Source organism: Bremia lactucae, linkage group LG2 (genome assembly GCF_004359215.1).
Source record: "Bremia lactucae strain SF5 linkage group LG2, whole genome shotgun sequence".
Lineage (NCBI taxonomy): Eukaryota > Oomycota > Peronosporomycetes > Peronosporales > Peronosporaceae > Bremia > Bremia lactucae.
Window position 1 is genome coordinate 5795638 of NC_090611.1, and position 14044 is coordinate 5809681.

Below are 14044 nucleotides of genomic sequence, written 5' to 3' on the forward strand. Positions count from 1 at the left end.
TTTACATTGAGTCCTCATTTATTAGTATCGAAGCTGCAACACGACATTATCCCCGATTATATTTTGGTGCAATTGGCAGTGGTTCCCTTTCCGAACTGAACGGTTGCAATTTCCAACCTCGCATCGCCTACCGCCTCCGTGTGAGATGCAGTAGCCGTTGCCACGGTCTTTCTTCACGCAACCTTCCATAATGCAACGACGGATTCCTCCATGGACGTAGCACAAACCATGGCGTTGCGTGCCTTTGGAGCATCCCGATACGCGGCACTTTTTGCCACCTCCGTGAGCACGACAAAGACCACCTCCTTGTGAGCTCTTGCTGCAGCTCTCAACTTGGCACCGCGCTCCACCTCCATGAGTCTTACACCGATCATTCGATTGCGCTCGTCGAGTGCATCCTACCGCCATACATTGTTTTGATCGTCGAGTGCTTTTTGATTGAGTTGACGAAGAAGACGATGCTGGCAAGGAGGATGTGGCGCCCAGCATTGAGCGCAGCGTCGGTGGAGTTAATGGCAATGAGTTGGGGAGAAAAACATCAAGTGGCAGTGGGGCAACACGACCAGGAGTGGCCCATATTGAAATGGGACTTAAGCAACCACTTGCTGGAGTTAAGGAGGACAGGACAGGTCTCGATACAGTGCCAACAAAATTATCCCACGACCCACGAAAGAAAGGGTCTCCAAGTGGCGAACAGCCAGGTTGGCCGGCCTCCTGCTTGAGCGCATCAGCACCGAAACCAGCATAACTGCTGCTTTGTATCTTCATGTCAGAGATATGGTACGGGTTAAATCCCGTTAATTTGTCTGGCCCGTGTGCATTGATCAAATGTTGTCCATTAGTGGCATAAAGCGACTCAGCATCGTGGGCATTGAATGTGTCGTTAAGCTCAGGTAAGCCCAACTCTGATGTGTCAGGGACTCCCCTTCGTAAAGCCGGGCAATCCATCATCAGCATCGTGCTTTCAAAGTCTTCATCGTCGAGCAAATCGATTGGCGCCGTCAAGTTAAAGACATCACCAAGATTGTAGCCACTAAAAGCGATGGGCGATAGCTGGGGATTCATGACGGCGTGAGGTTAAGTAGGCCGCTTGCGGTACAGAGCGAAATTGTAAATGAAAAGAAATGTGTGTGGCAGTGGCTAGACCATGGTGCCGAAGCGCTGCACATCAACTTTTCTTAACATGTTAAATGTCAAACGCGTCCTCTTAATTGGGGATAAGAGCTTAGAAGCTAAAATTAGAGCTGCTATAATCATAAGAGCTAGAAGGCGACCATTTGAATCGCGCTGGCCGCGTATGGTAACCTCAGAAGTCAGAAATTTAATTAGCGTCTGCATGTGATCCGATTTTCCCTTGGACATGCGGTCGACTGTTTCATGCCTTTATTACCTTGACATGTGGTCGACAATCTTGTTACTCACTTTAGTGGCCTCCGAATAGACTCAAGCTATTACAGTCTTCATTATTTTCGTTTCTTAGTAGGTCAAGGTCAATGGAAGAAGAAATTGGGTTATTGACAATACGATTTCTTGTCGATGTCCCCTAATTCTATACATTGCCTCCTGTAAGCACAGATTAACATGATATAATCGGGCAGTACCGAGTTCCTGATAGCATAAAACTGATGATAGCTGTAAGACATCCTTGCACTACTAATATCTGCTCCTGCACAAAGCGTAAGCTTAGCAAAATATATCCCTAGAGCTGCAGCATAGAATGGCGTGCGTACATAGGTCGAGAAATTCTCATGCGAAAACCTGATTAATTTACTTGCACCTGAACACTTGAGAAGATAGTCTAACAGGCCATCGTATCAATACTAATACGATGCAGTGTCGTTCCACCGCGGACTGGTGAGCTTGAGCTTGCGAGATTCGCAAGAAATCGGTATTTTTGATTGGCGACTGCTTGTAGTTAGTTGCGCACTCCTGATCCACAAATTTGAGGACGCCTTATTCATCTTGATGTCCTCATGTTAAATACCATTCTGTTAGTATGTGCATTACTGCACAGAATTCGCCGATATACCCATACTTAAGCATACTACTCTTTTTGAGCTTCTTATTCTTAGCTGCCGTTATTACAGATAAGTTCGGCGCTTCTCTTGTCGCACAGTTTTTCTAAATGCCTTAAGTTTTGCTTCCTTCCCAGTGCCCTTTGTTAAATAACCAATGAGCCTTTGCCAGAACGTCTCGCGCACAGGCATTCCCAGAAAGTGTGTCACCGATTTTATGTGCCCCTAACATCATGAAAAAAAATATAAAGATAGATTTGACACAAATCGGGGTGGTTCATCCTAATACATTTATAATATTTTTGCAAGACGTTCTTTATGCTTATTTATTTAGAAAGACTACTGTTAGAGGTCCAATTGTTATTCCATTCCAATTAATTGGTAACAAGTCAAAGAGATGGCGAGATTGTTGCATCGTGTGTACCGCTCGGGCACTCTCTCTATCGCGTCTGCTTCCAGCAACATCTCGGGATTAAATTTGGTTTACAATACTCGATCTCAGAGGCATTACCAGCTGCCAGTCAAAATCAGTCGTGTTTTCTCAACGTCTTCTTCAAGCATATCTGACCTAGCAAAGGTGCTCAAGGCCAACAACTCGACAACGGGTGAACGTGTAAAAGCTATTAATGCGCTTGGCCTGAGCTCTACGCTTGATGAAACTTTGAAAGAGCAGCATGCGCTTGAAATTTTATATAGTGACGCTCTCGGGGTGCTCTTGGGCTTTCTGAACGACAGCGATACCATCGCATCTTCCGATCTGTTAATTCCCGCCTTTCTAGCCATCATTCGTCTTTCGACGAAGACACAGCTTACCCAGCATCTTATTAAATTGGGCGCACTGAAGACCATTACCCCATTTTTGACGCAAACGGATACGCGCCTGCAAGCAGCTGCATGCCTCGTGTTGGGTAACTTAGCACTGGAGCCTTTAGCAGCTGAAGCTGTTTCTTCTCCTGCAGTCGTTGGTGCAGCATTAAACGTGATAACAACCACGCATGAACCAATAAAACGAGCGGCCTGTAGTTGCATTGCTAACATCGCTAGTGGTACCCAGGGCCGTCGCGAGGTCATTAATCAAGATGGTGTATTACGAATGGGCGAATTGCTTAAAGATGAGCACAGTGATCCGCTCCGCAGTATAGCAGCGTTTGCTTTAGGTAATATACTTTCTGGAGGAGACATTGACGCACAGGATTTGCTTCGTCAGAGTGGTGCGTTGCCGGATCTTGTGTTGTTGCTGTCCGAAGTATACGCCGAAGACGTCAACAGCAGTGCAGCATGGGCTTTGCATCACGGTGTACACCTTAACACTGCCAATCAATCGCTTCTTGCTGAGGCTGGAGGTTTGGCTATGTTGGCTCAACATATTGCAAAAGCAGCATTGGAATCGCTACAAACCAACTCATTACTGGCTTTGGAGAGTGCTGTAATATTGAATGATAAAAACCTCAACTGGTGTCGTGCAAATAACGCTTTTGCAGTCCTTCGGCGGGTTCAGGAAGCAGAAGGGAACACACTTAATGCCAGCGCCAAGCTTGCACTGTTTACTTTGCTTGAGCAATTGAAGTAGTCCAGCACAAACGCCTTTATATACTTGCAGCAGCTAAGAATAATCCAATCAATAAGAAGCCTCATTTTAGTGGTCTGCAGAATTTTGCTGGACATCAGCTTCAAATCTGATGTCCTAGTGTCCTAACGAATTCATTACTCTTATTTTTAAACAAGTTAATGTTCAATGGCAATGATTGATCAAACCACACTTTTTACTTTTCCGCTCCCTTCTATTAGAAAGCCTCATCGTTTTTTCTCCACCCTCAATTTTCTACAAGCACGGAACCGAATTTAAAAGACCAGCTGAAGGCCAATATTTTAAATCGCCTTACTCTGCACAACCAGTCCATTTAACCGATTTTTTTCAGTTTATTTCCTCGCTGGGTTACATCCTATATCCACGACGACATTATTTATCAATCTTTGAAATTCTATAATTGGTGCTTAGAAAATCGAGGAGAAATATCGCTGATAAAAAAGACTATTATTTGAGGCTCAGTGTCTCAACTAATCTTAAGAGAAATTTGAAGTATTCATTATCAATAAGAATGTCTATTGGATATATTCCCACCTTTACATTTTCTTAATATCGACGAAATGCAGACACAAATAAATAAATTCGTACTTCATTATGATAAATTAAAAGTTTTATAATGGTCTCGATCACTGTGAATTGAAAATGGCGAAGAAACTTCATAACGCAAAAATTTGTCGGCGACGTACCATGAATGAACTGCCTTTTATACCTCAGATGCCTAAATATTCCGATATTGTTACAAAACAATTCCCTGGTCTTCTCCGTCAGCGTCATTACTGCCACTAATACTATCGCCGCGGGGGCTTAAATCTTTTTTGCGCCGCTTCATTACCACCTCAACAGCTTGCGAGAATGCCGATGCTGGTGCTTGTCCATTGGGGTTGCTACTTTGCAAGGCATCGATCAGGTCCTTCTGCACGTCAATCATTTCGCCCATCTTTCCCACCAGCTCCTGAAATCGCTGATCCATCAGCGCAATGAATTGCATCAAAAGAGCGTTCGTCGAGTCAACTACATCTACAGAGGAGCTCTCTATCGCGGTAACGGGGCGTTTGCTGCCGCTGGAGTACTGACTCGGCGGTGACGTAGCCGCGGACGCCGGCACCACAGTGGTAATATTAATGGAATTAGGTAGTGCCCTTGTAGCAGTGGCAGTAGTTTTGCTTTTAACGGCGGGTATGACTGGGTCGTTTGGCTGAGGGGGTACTGGAATTTGCTGAGTCGGCACCTGCCTCGCTTGTGCTGTTAGGATGTCATCGTGGACGGTAGCAACGGTTTCCTTGCACAAATTGTTGCTCGAATTTTTTGGTGCAGGCGTTTTCAACGGTGCCTCTGTCACCGTAGCAATTAAAGGGCTCAGCTCAGACTTTATATGGCTACAAGAGCTCTCCTCCCTAGCGACTTCGAATTGCCGACGATGGTCCACTGAATAGACCTCACCTTCCTTTAGATGTGCCCGTGTAAAATGCATCTTAAATTTTTGGGTGCGCATGGGTTTGTTACAATCTGGAAACGTGCAGATAATGCCATTCTTGTGCTTGTTGCCTACCATCGTCTTGACTGCAGCGGCAAGATTGCAGTGGCTTTGTAAAAGAGCTAAAATAAAATGTAACTACTTTTATTTTAAAATAATTGTCTTTTTATTTGGTCAGCTTTTTTTTAACTAAAATATCGTAAATCTTTTTTCTTATCGCAAGATTTTTGTTACAGTGTAGAAAAGCGATATTCGAAATTTTTGTTTAAGTCACTTCTGCCTTTAGATGGCTTGTGTCGAAAGGGCAAGCGGAAGCAGTTCGTTAATTACAGAAAGCAAATCGCGTCCATTGCCGTGCCTCTTGCAGCATCGCAGCCACTCCATTGCGGTTCTTCCGCATGCAATGATGTGTTGCTCTCAAAGTCGCTCTCGATGGCTACTGTAACCGCTACATGTCATCTATAGTCGAAGCCGCAACTAGTAGCCTGAAAGGCAAGGATGCTGGAGAGGAACGTGACTCATTTGGCCTTCGTGACGCTGAATTGCGTACGCGCCCAATATGACTGCATCTTTCCTACTGATCTCGAATGATTATGTATCGGTGCGCAAAGCCGTGCAGTCGTATGACATTAAATACCCCTTCATCATACTCACAAACCAGCGCATGAACCTTCAAGTTCATTCTGGATTCTCCAGCTGTTAACAATTGGACCTCTAAAATTTTGAGAAGGGCTAGCCACCTGCTTGGCGTGCAAATTTTCAACAATCGCTCGTGTAAACGAATTTCGAGCTTACTGGGAGAAACTTTATTAGAAGCTTTAGTCGACAAATTGTCACAGTTTAAGATCGAATTGAAACGGGCTAAAGTTGCCCTAATGTTGTACACTCCCCGTAAAGTACACTTGGTGTACTTTAGGGGATGGTCAATTACATAAATATAGGAATAGACACACCACTCGGGTGTAGATCACATTTGTATCCAACACTTGTGTTTGTGATGCACATAAGTGCATTCACATTAGGAGGGATGATGCCTAGCGTGATCCGTGATGACGGCTAGCGTCATCCGTTATGCGAGGTATCTAGAAAGATACGCCCGCAATACATATTAAGTGTTATCTATAGAGATGACATTTTATTTGGTAAAAATATGTATTTATATTTAATACGATTAAAAATAAATCAGTCTGAAAACTACTTCCTACTTGGTAAGGGCGCACAAGGAGCCGGATTACCGCTCCCGTGACGACACTTAACCAGAGTACTTAGTGCGTTGGCTAAGGTCGCTAACGCGCCTACCGCAACTACCTCACTACACGCAAGAGAAGCAGGTTCAACCGCTTCCTCGCTGTGCTAGGGTGTGTGTCTACGTAGAGCGTGGCTGCATTACAACGTGCCCGCCTACACTTGGTAGCACTTGAAATCCTTCCCACGACCCGCATCTCTGCGTGTGTACGTAAAGATGAGCCTCAATATTGATTGGGCTCACTTTCCCCACCTCTCCAAACATCATCGGGAGGTGGCAGGGCTTATGGCGCAGGGACTTGGTGAACAAGCCCTGGCCAGGCTCCTGGGTAGTCCTCCTGAGCAACATGTTGCTTAGTTGGAGCAGTTTGAGGCATTCGGCTCGGACAGCGGAGGACTGCGTCAGAGGCACAACGCCATGCTGCGGCGGAGTCCGTCACTCAGACTCAGGATGAAGGCTCGGAGCGAGGCTCTCAACAGGACTGTTGAGATGCTCTCTGCAGCCCGGTGCGGTTGGAAGGGGCGCGTTAGCCAGGAAAGCAACGGCACACCTGCTTCCCAAAAAAAGGTCGTGGTGACTCGAAGAACGAGTACCCGACGGATTAGGACGATCAAAGGCACGTCTAAACGAGTGACCTTTGGATCAGTCTCTAATAAAGAGGACGGGCCTTTGAACGAGGTGTTTGAGGCCGTCAAAGACGAAATTGCGGAGGCATCCACATTTGAGGTGCCCCGGCAAGTCTTTAAATCTGCCGAGGAGATAGTAAAACTCCCGGAGATGTCGTGGGATCTGTTCCTTGCCGAATTAAAGGAAGAAAAGATCCACGAAATAGTCGCACCAGTGCCAGAAGCGAACTTGGTGGACTCTTGCTCGTTGTCCACAATGGACGAGAGCGTCCTAGAAATGGACAAAAAGAAACGGTTTGCTGCTGAAGGATGGATTGAGAGACAGGCCGTTCTTTGAGGTTCTGTGGAAACATCGCGATGTGTTCCCAGAAGAAGTGGCGAGCCGCCTACCAGCAGATAGGGGCATCGGGCAAGAGATAGACCTCGAACCTGGCACCAAGTATCGTGAGACCAGGCAATGACCGTTGCCGAAAGAACAAGTCGATTATATCGATGAGTTCTTCGACAAGCGAGCCAAGGCGGGACATGTGCGTGAGAGCAAATCGCCTGCAGCCCGATCTTTTGTGTGCGTAAAGCCACAGGTGGATGGCGCGTGGTTCATGCTTACAATAAGCTGAACACGGCGACCATACCGGCACAAACGCCAATCCCGCGAAACGATGTCTTGCTGAACTCCATGGGAAAGTCAACTATCTTTTCCGCGTTGGGTTTTAATGATGGCTACTATCAGGTACTCATGAGAGAGTCCGATGTAGCCAAAACGGCAGTAAGCACTCTAAGCGGTATGCTTTGGGAGTGGCTTGTGATACTTCAAGGATTGAAAAACGCACCAGCGACATTTCACCGAGTGGTGGTTCACGTGATGCGTCAGCACCGTGCCTACGCGCCCCTTTACTTTGACGATCTGTTGCAGACTTTGAAGGACGCCCAATTGTACGTCAACTTGCAAAAGTGCGTCATAGGGGTCCCTGAGATACCTGTGCTGGGTTGCATCGTAGGTACACATGGTGTAAGAGCAAACCCAGACAAGGTAAAACCAGTAAAGGAATGGCCAATCCCACGGCATGTGAAGGATTTGCGCCAATTCCTAGGGCTCGCTAATTACTTGCATAAGTATAGCAAGAATTATGCTGAGCAAACTAAACCATTATCTGATCTCCTTAAAAAGGACACAGAATGGGTTTGGTTAAAAGAACAAGAAGATGCGTTCACATCAGTGAAGCAATCTCTTGTAGAGGCACCGGTCTTGGCATTGCCAGACGCGGATAAGCCCTTTAGCGTCGTCTGCGATGCAAGTAATTTTGCAATCGGCAGCGCGCTCATGCAGAAGGATGACGACGGCGTTGACCGTGTCATCTCTTATCAGTCCCGGCTATTAAAAGCCGCGGAACTGAATTACCCTGTGCATGACAAAGAGCTACTTTCAATAAAGTATGCTCTTGTCAAGTTTCGTGTGCACCTATTGGGCACCGAACCATTTGTGGTTTATACGGATCACGCATCACTGCGGACCGCAATAAACTCACCGCACCTCTCGCCTAGAATGGCAAGATGGCTCACATTCTTCTCTGAATTTAATTTCAAAGTTGAATATAAGCCGGGTAAGTCGAATGTCTTGGCTGACGCTTTATCGCGCAGACCAGACTTCGAGGTTAGANCCCAATTGTACGTCAACTTGCAAAAGTGCGTCATAGGGGTCCCTGAGATACCTGTACTGGGCTGCATCGTTGGTACACATGGTGTACGAGCAGACCCAGACAAGGTAAAATCAGTAAAGGAATGGCCAATCCCACGGCATGTGAAGGATTTGCGCCAATTCCTAGGGCTCGCTAATTACTTGCATAAGTATAGCAAGAATTATGCGGAGCAAACTAAACCATTATCTGATCTCCTTAAAAAGGACACAGAATGGGTTTGGTTAAAAGAACAAGAAGATGCGTTCACATCAGTGAAGCAATCTCTTGTAGAGGCACCGGTCTTGGCATTGCCAGACGCGGATAAGCCCTTTAGCGTCGTCTGCGATGCAAGTAATTTTGCAATCGGCAGCGCGCTTATGCAGAAGGATGACGACGGCGTTGACCGCGTCATCTCTTATCAGTCCCGGCTATTAAAAGCCGCGGAACTGAATTACCCTGTGCATGACAAAGAGCTACTTTCAATAAAGTATGCTCTTGTCAAGTTTCGTGTGCACCTATTGGGCACCGAACCATTTGTGGTTTATACGGATCACGCATCACTGCGGACCGCAATAAACTCACCGCACCTCTCGCCTAGAATGGCAAGATGGCTCACATTCTTCTCTGAATTTAATTTCAAAGTTGAATATAAGCCGGGTAAGTCGAATGTCTTGGCTGACGCTTTATCGCGCAGACCAGACTTCGAGGTTAGACACCAGGAAAGTGTGTCTAGTGCGAAAGCACAATTTCAGCCGTCAACGTTGGCAGCCATGAAGGCATACCACGTGACGAGCTCATTGGCCTCTGAGATAAAAGAGAGCTACAGTCAGGACGACCACTGTCGCCTGCTGTTGGATCACTTCGGTGGACGAAAGGTTACCCTTCCGTCGCACCTGAAAGCTAAGCTAAATCGCTTTAGCTACAGCGATGGCCTGTTATGGCATCAGCTGTCACCTTGTGATCCCTTGAGAATCTATGTGCCTCATGACACAGATCTCAAGCTGATGATTCTTCACGAGCTCCATGATGCGCCATCTAGTGGGCAACTGGGCCGTGAAAATACATTCTTACGAGTGTCAGAAGAATTTTGGTGACCACACCTATATAGATTGGTGGCCAACTATATTCGATCTTGCGAACAGTGTCAGCGCATTAAGCCTGCACAGTCCAGCAGTGCGCCACTGGAGCCGCTACCGATTCCAACCAACTGTTGGAAGTCAGTAAGTCTGGACTTCATGTTTGGCATGCCGCCGATCATAAGATTCGGGCGGGGCTAGTCGTCTTGGAAGACAGACTGTGCAAAATGGTGCATTTAGCACCATGTAAATATCGATCACAGGCAAGGAGGCAGCTGTCTTGTGCCTGGATCATGTATACGGACTACAAGGGATGCCCGAGTCCATAGTATCGGACCGAGATCAACGCTTTACGTCTGGTTTTTGGCGACATGTGTTCAAGCTGCTAGGTAGCAAGCTCCACATGTCGACCGCAGATCATCCCCAGACCGATGGCCAAACAGAACGTGCCAATCGGGTCGTGGTGGATGTCTTGCGCACTATAGCAACTCCTTCGTGATTTCGCTATAAATAACAGTGTCCAGGCCAGTACGGGTGAGACACCGTTTTATATTAACGGACTGCACCATTCTCGAACGCCAGTCTCGTTTGTGCGCAGCCCGAGTCTTGGTGGGGGAGAGCCCCTCACTATGCTCGGTGCGAAAGAGGGGCATAGTTCCGTCAATATGACGATGACCCGCGAGGGTATCATCTCAACGATAGAAACTTGCCCTAATGACCCTGAGTTTAGCAGTGGTCAATAAAACTACGTCTTATGACCGACCTCTCGGCTGTGTCATAGGCGAGTTTGATGCCTAAAGCGTGAGCGAGGCTCAACGCTTTGTGGAAGAGCGAGTAGCCATCACACGAAATGTCCGTGACGCGATGGCAAGCGCACAGGACAAGCAAAAAGAATATGCGGACCGAAACGGTCGCAAAAATAATGAAATTTTTAGAGTGGGTGAAAAAGTACTATTAAGTACTGCTGCCCTACCTAAGAATGCAATTTCTGTACTCCCTGAAGGTACTACGAAGTTGTTGCCGCGTTTCATTGGGCCCTTTACGGTGGTAGAAGAGGTTGGAGACCTACGGGGATGGGGACGGAGAAGGCGAAAAACTTATAGCCGACCGACTCCCTCGTCCAATGCAGATGTTACCTTAAGAGTTTTGACTCTTGGGAACCGATCGATACCCTACGTATTGGTGGACCCGGCTTTGTGGCTGGCTGCCTATGAAAAGGAGCACCAGCTGAGGCCTCTTCGCTAGTCTGAAATCGACAAGCAGAAGCAGCGTTGTGAGAAGAAACAGGGGATATAGTACCGCCCATTATTTCTTTTACACGCAAGCAGGCGAATTCGCTGCGACCGCTGTTTCATCGCATCGGAATGCGGATGAATGCGGCGCAGAAATTCCGCCTCGTATTGGTCGGGCGTTTCATTTACGCAACACGACCGGGATCAGGAAAATACACCCAAACGATTTTCCCTGAGCCCTCCATGATTTAAAGACGCCATAATAATTATGTGCGTCTACAAGAGTGCGCTTTAGGAGCGACGCTCTTGGCCCGTTTTAACGAGCCATTTAGATGGAGGGCGCATTAGTGATATGTCACCCATCACATAGCCACGTTCTAAACGACTGGCTTGTGACACCGACTGAGCACGTTCACGTGTCGTCGGCGGAGCTTTAGGCTCTGAATCCTCTATTTCAGAACCATTTTGGATTATGGTCTGAGCAGAAGGCGTTGCAGTCATACTCAACGGAGAAGCGGCTGCGCCTTTATGGGCAGCGCTCTCATTACCTATCGCTGCGCTATCTAGCGCAGACGACGATACAGCATTCGTAAATGTTGCTGTCTCCATGTTATGAGCCATGAGAGAAGTTTGGATGGGCAATAATGCGCCATTATCCTACCTCATGAGCTCGTTGTCCGCATCAATACTATGAGGTGACGGAAACGGTGTCGCCTCATTGTAGTCGACAATGAGCGACGGATCAACATCCTCACTGTTGAAGTGGGATGGATCCTCAAGCCCTGTCAACGCGACAGCAGCAGTAGATGTCGGCGTTTTGACTAAGGCAATAGACGCTGCCGGCGTGTTAACACGGCGCGTGCGCTTAGTGCGAGGTTGAGTCAGCGTCTTCGCAGACGACCCACCAACGTGGACCCTTTTCGGTGGCATCTTTGGCGCCGCGTATGAAAACACGGGTCGCTAGAGTGATTGAGTGAACTAGTGGCGCGTAAAGCTGCTCGCAGTTCTTCGCTTCTCTTTGACGAATTTGGAATTGTAAATTCGTTCTTTAAGGGAGGGGATGGTGTAACGGGCTAAAGATGCCATAATGGTACACATTTCCCGATAAGTTCACTTGGTGTACTTAAGGGGATGGTCAATTATTACATTAAAGTAATTAGGCCCAGCACTCGGGTGTGGTTCAGATTTGTGACCAACCCTTGTGTATGTGATGCACATAGGTGCATTCACATTAGGAGGGATGATGCCTAGCGTGATCCGTGATGACGGCTAGCGTCATCCGTTACGCGAGGTATCTAGATAGATACGCTCGCCATACATATTAAGTGTTATCTATAAGGATGACATTTTATTTGGTAAAAATATGTATTTATATTTAATACGATTAAAAATAAATCAGTCTGAAAACTACTTCCTACTTGGTAAGGGCGCACGAGGAGCCGGATTCCTGCTCCCGTGACGACACTTTAGTAGAGTTCTTAGTGCGTTGGGTGAGGTCGCTAAAACGCCCACCGCAACTACCTCACTGCACGCAAGAGAATCTAGGTAAACCGCTTCTCGCTGTGCTAGGGTGTGCGTCTAAGTAAAGCGTGGTCGCATTAAGACGTGCCCCATTACAATCAATCACAGAGAAACCGTACAGAATTGCCGAGGTCGTATTTAAAGTCGTATAATGAATACATAACTGGCTGACGACTTTAAACTGGAAAGCCAGAATGACTAGAAAAAGCACTCGTTTCATATCGTTAAATATTACTACTTAAATTCACTGCGCACTATCACAAGGAACGATATTTTAAATCGATGTCTGTTAAATGATAAAGCACAAAAGTCAAATAGTTTTAGGGAATTGTTATATTCACATAACCTTTGCTTATATTTACCCCCTCCCCCTTCAATAACCCTAAAATTAATATTATTATATTGACCTCACCCTAAATTCGTGCTATATTCACCCCACCCCCGAAAGATAATTTACCGCCAGACACATACCTTTTATCTTAAACTCAGGTCAGACTCTTTCTCATAGTAATATGCTAGCTCCTCCATCTCAAGTATACCCTAGTTCTGCTGAGATGATCAACAGTGTTTGGGAATACACATGCGAAAGGTTACGCAGTTTCCACGCTAAGTTCTGACAAAGCAAAACTGATTCTAATGTGCGATAGAGGTGGTTCATATAAAGATCTTGTCAACCATGTCCCGCAACGAAAAACTGCGACTCGTTTGACAGGCTGTCCCTTTCGCCTCTCAGGACCGCTTCGGCAAACGGAACATGGATTCTGCGCGTTGTAAATGGTGACCACAATCACAAAACTTCCCTGGACACAAGTAGCCACCCCATGCTCGCCGCTTGCAACCAGACCAAAAGACGTTGACTCGCCAAATGTTACCAGCTGGTGTAGCACCAAAAGAAATTTTCAGAAGCCTTCGCCATATTGATCCTATTACCAAAGCTGTTGGGAGGACGGTATACAATGAAAGGAAGAGACTGCGAGCAGACGAACCGCAAGACAGGACATCCATGGAAGCCCTTCTTGACTTCTTACACCGAGAGGGGTGGAGCCCGCTATCATAAGTTGATGAGGACGCAAGAGTCACACACCTATTCTACGCTGTACCTGAGTCTTTTACACTTCTGCTTTAGATACCCGCATGATCTTGTGCTTGACTGCACGTACAAGACAAACAGATTTAAAGCACCAATTTTGCACATCATTGTTATGACCAGCTTCAACACATCGTTTACAATTGCAGCTGCATTCCTTAAACAAGAGCGTGAGGCCGATTATTCATGGGTGCTTGAGAAGCTTCGTTCGCTTTTTCATCAAACAGTGTCAATCTCCATTACAACTGATCGATAGCTTGTATTAATGAACGCACTGCCAATTCACTTCCCTTCTTCTGTTCATCTTCTCTGTATCTGGCACACCCAAAATAACGAACTTGCAAACTCTCGCAAATGCTTTGGACAGGAAGAGGTTTGGGGTGAATTTTTGCAAGCGTGGAAAGAAATTTTCTCAACAACATCTGAAGAGAATACATGAAAACACTGAACTATATGATTACAACGTATGGCCATACCCCAGATGCTCGCGTATCTTCAAGATA

The 14044-nt window shown here is 46.5% G+C and overlaps 2 protein-coding genes across 2 annotated transcripts; one reads left to right on the forward strand and one right to left on the reverse strand.

The window, feature by feature from the left end:
• Positions 1-2412: 2412 nt before the first annotated feature.
• On the forward strand, positions 2413-3585 carry CCR75_009731 (uncharacterized protein; the record flags this gene model as incomplete). Its single annotated transcript, XM_067967770.1, has 1 exon — positions 2413-3585. The coding sequence occupies one exon, from the start codon at positions 2413-2415 to the stop codon at positions 3583-3585; it is 1173 nt and encodes a 390-aa protein (XP_067821864.1).
• Positions 3586-4339: 754 nt separating this feature from the next.
• CCR75_009732 (uncharacterized protein) lies at positions 4340-5155 on the reverse strand (the record flags this gene model as incomplete). Its single annotated transcript, XM_067967771.1, has 1 exon — positions 4340-5155. One exon carries the CDS (start codon positions 5153-5155, stop codon positions 4340-4342), a length of 816 nt encoding a protein of 271 aa, XP_067821863.1.
• Positions 5156-14044: the final 8889 nt, after the last annotated feature.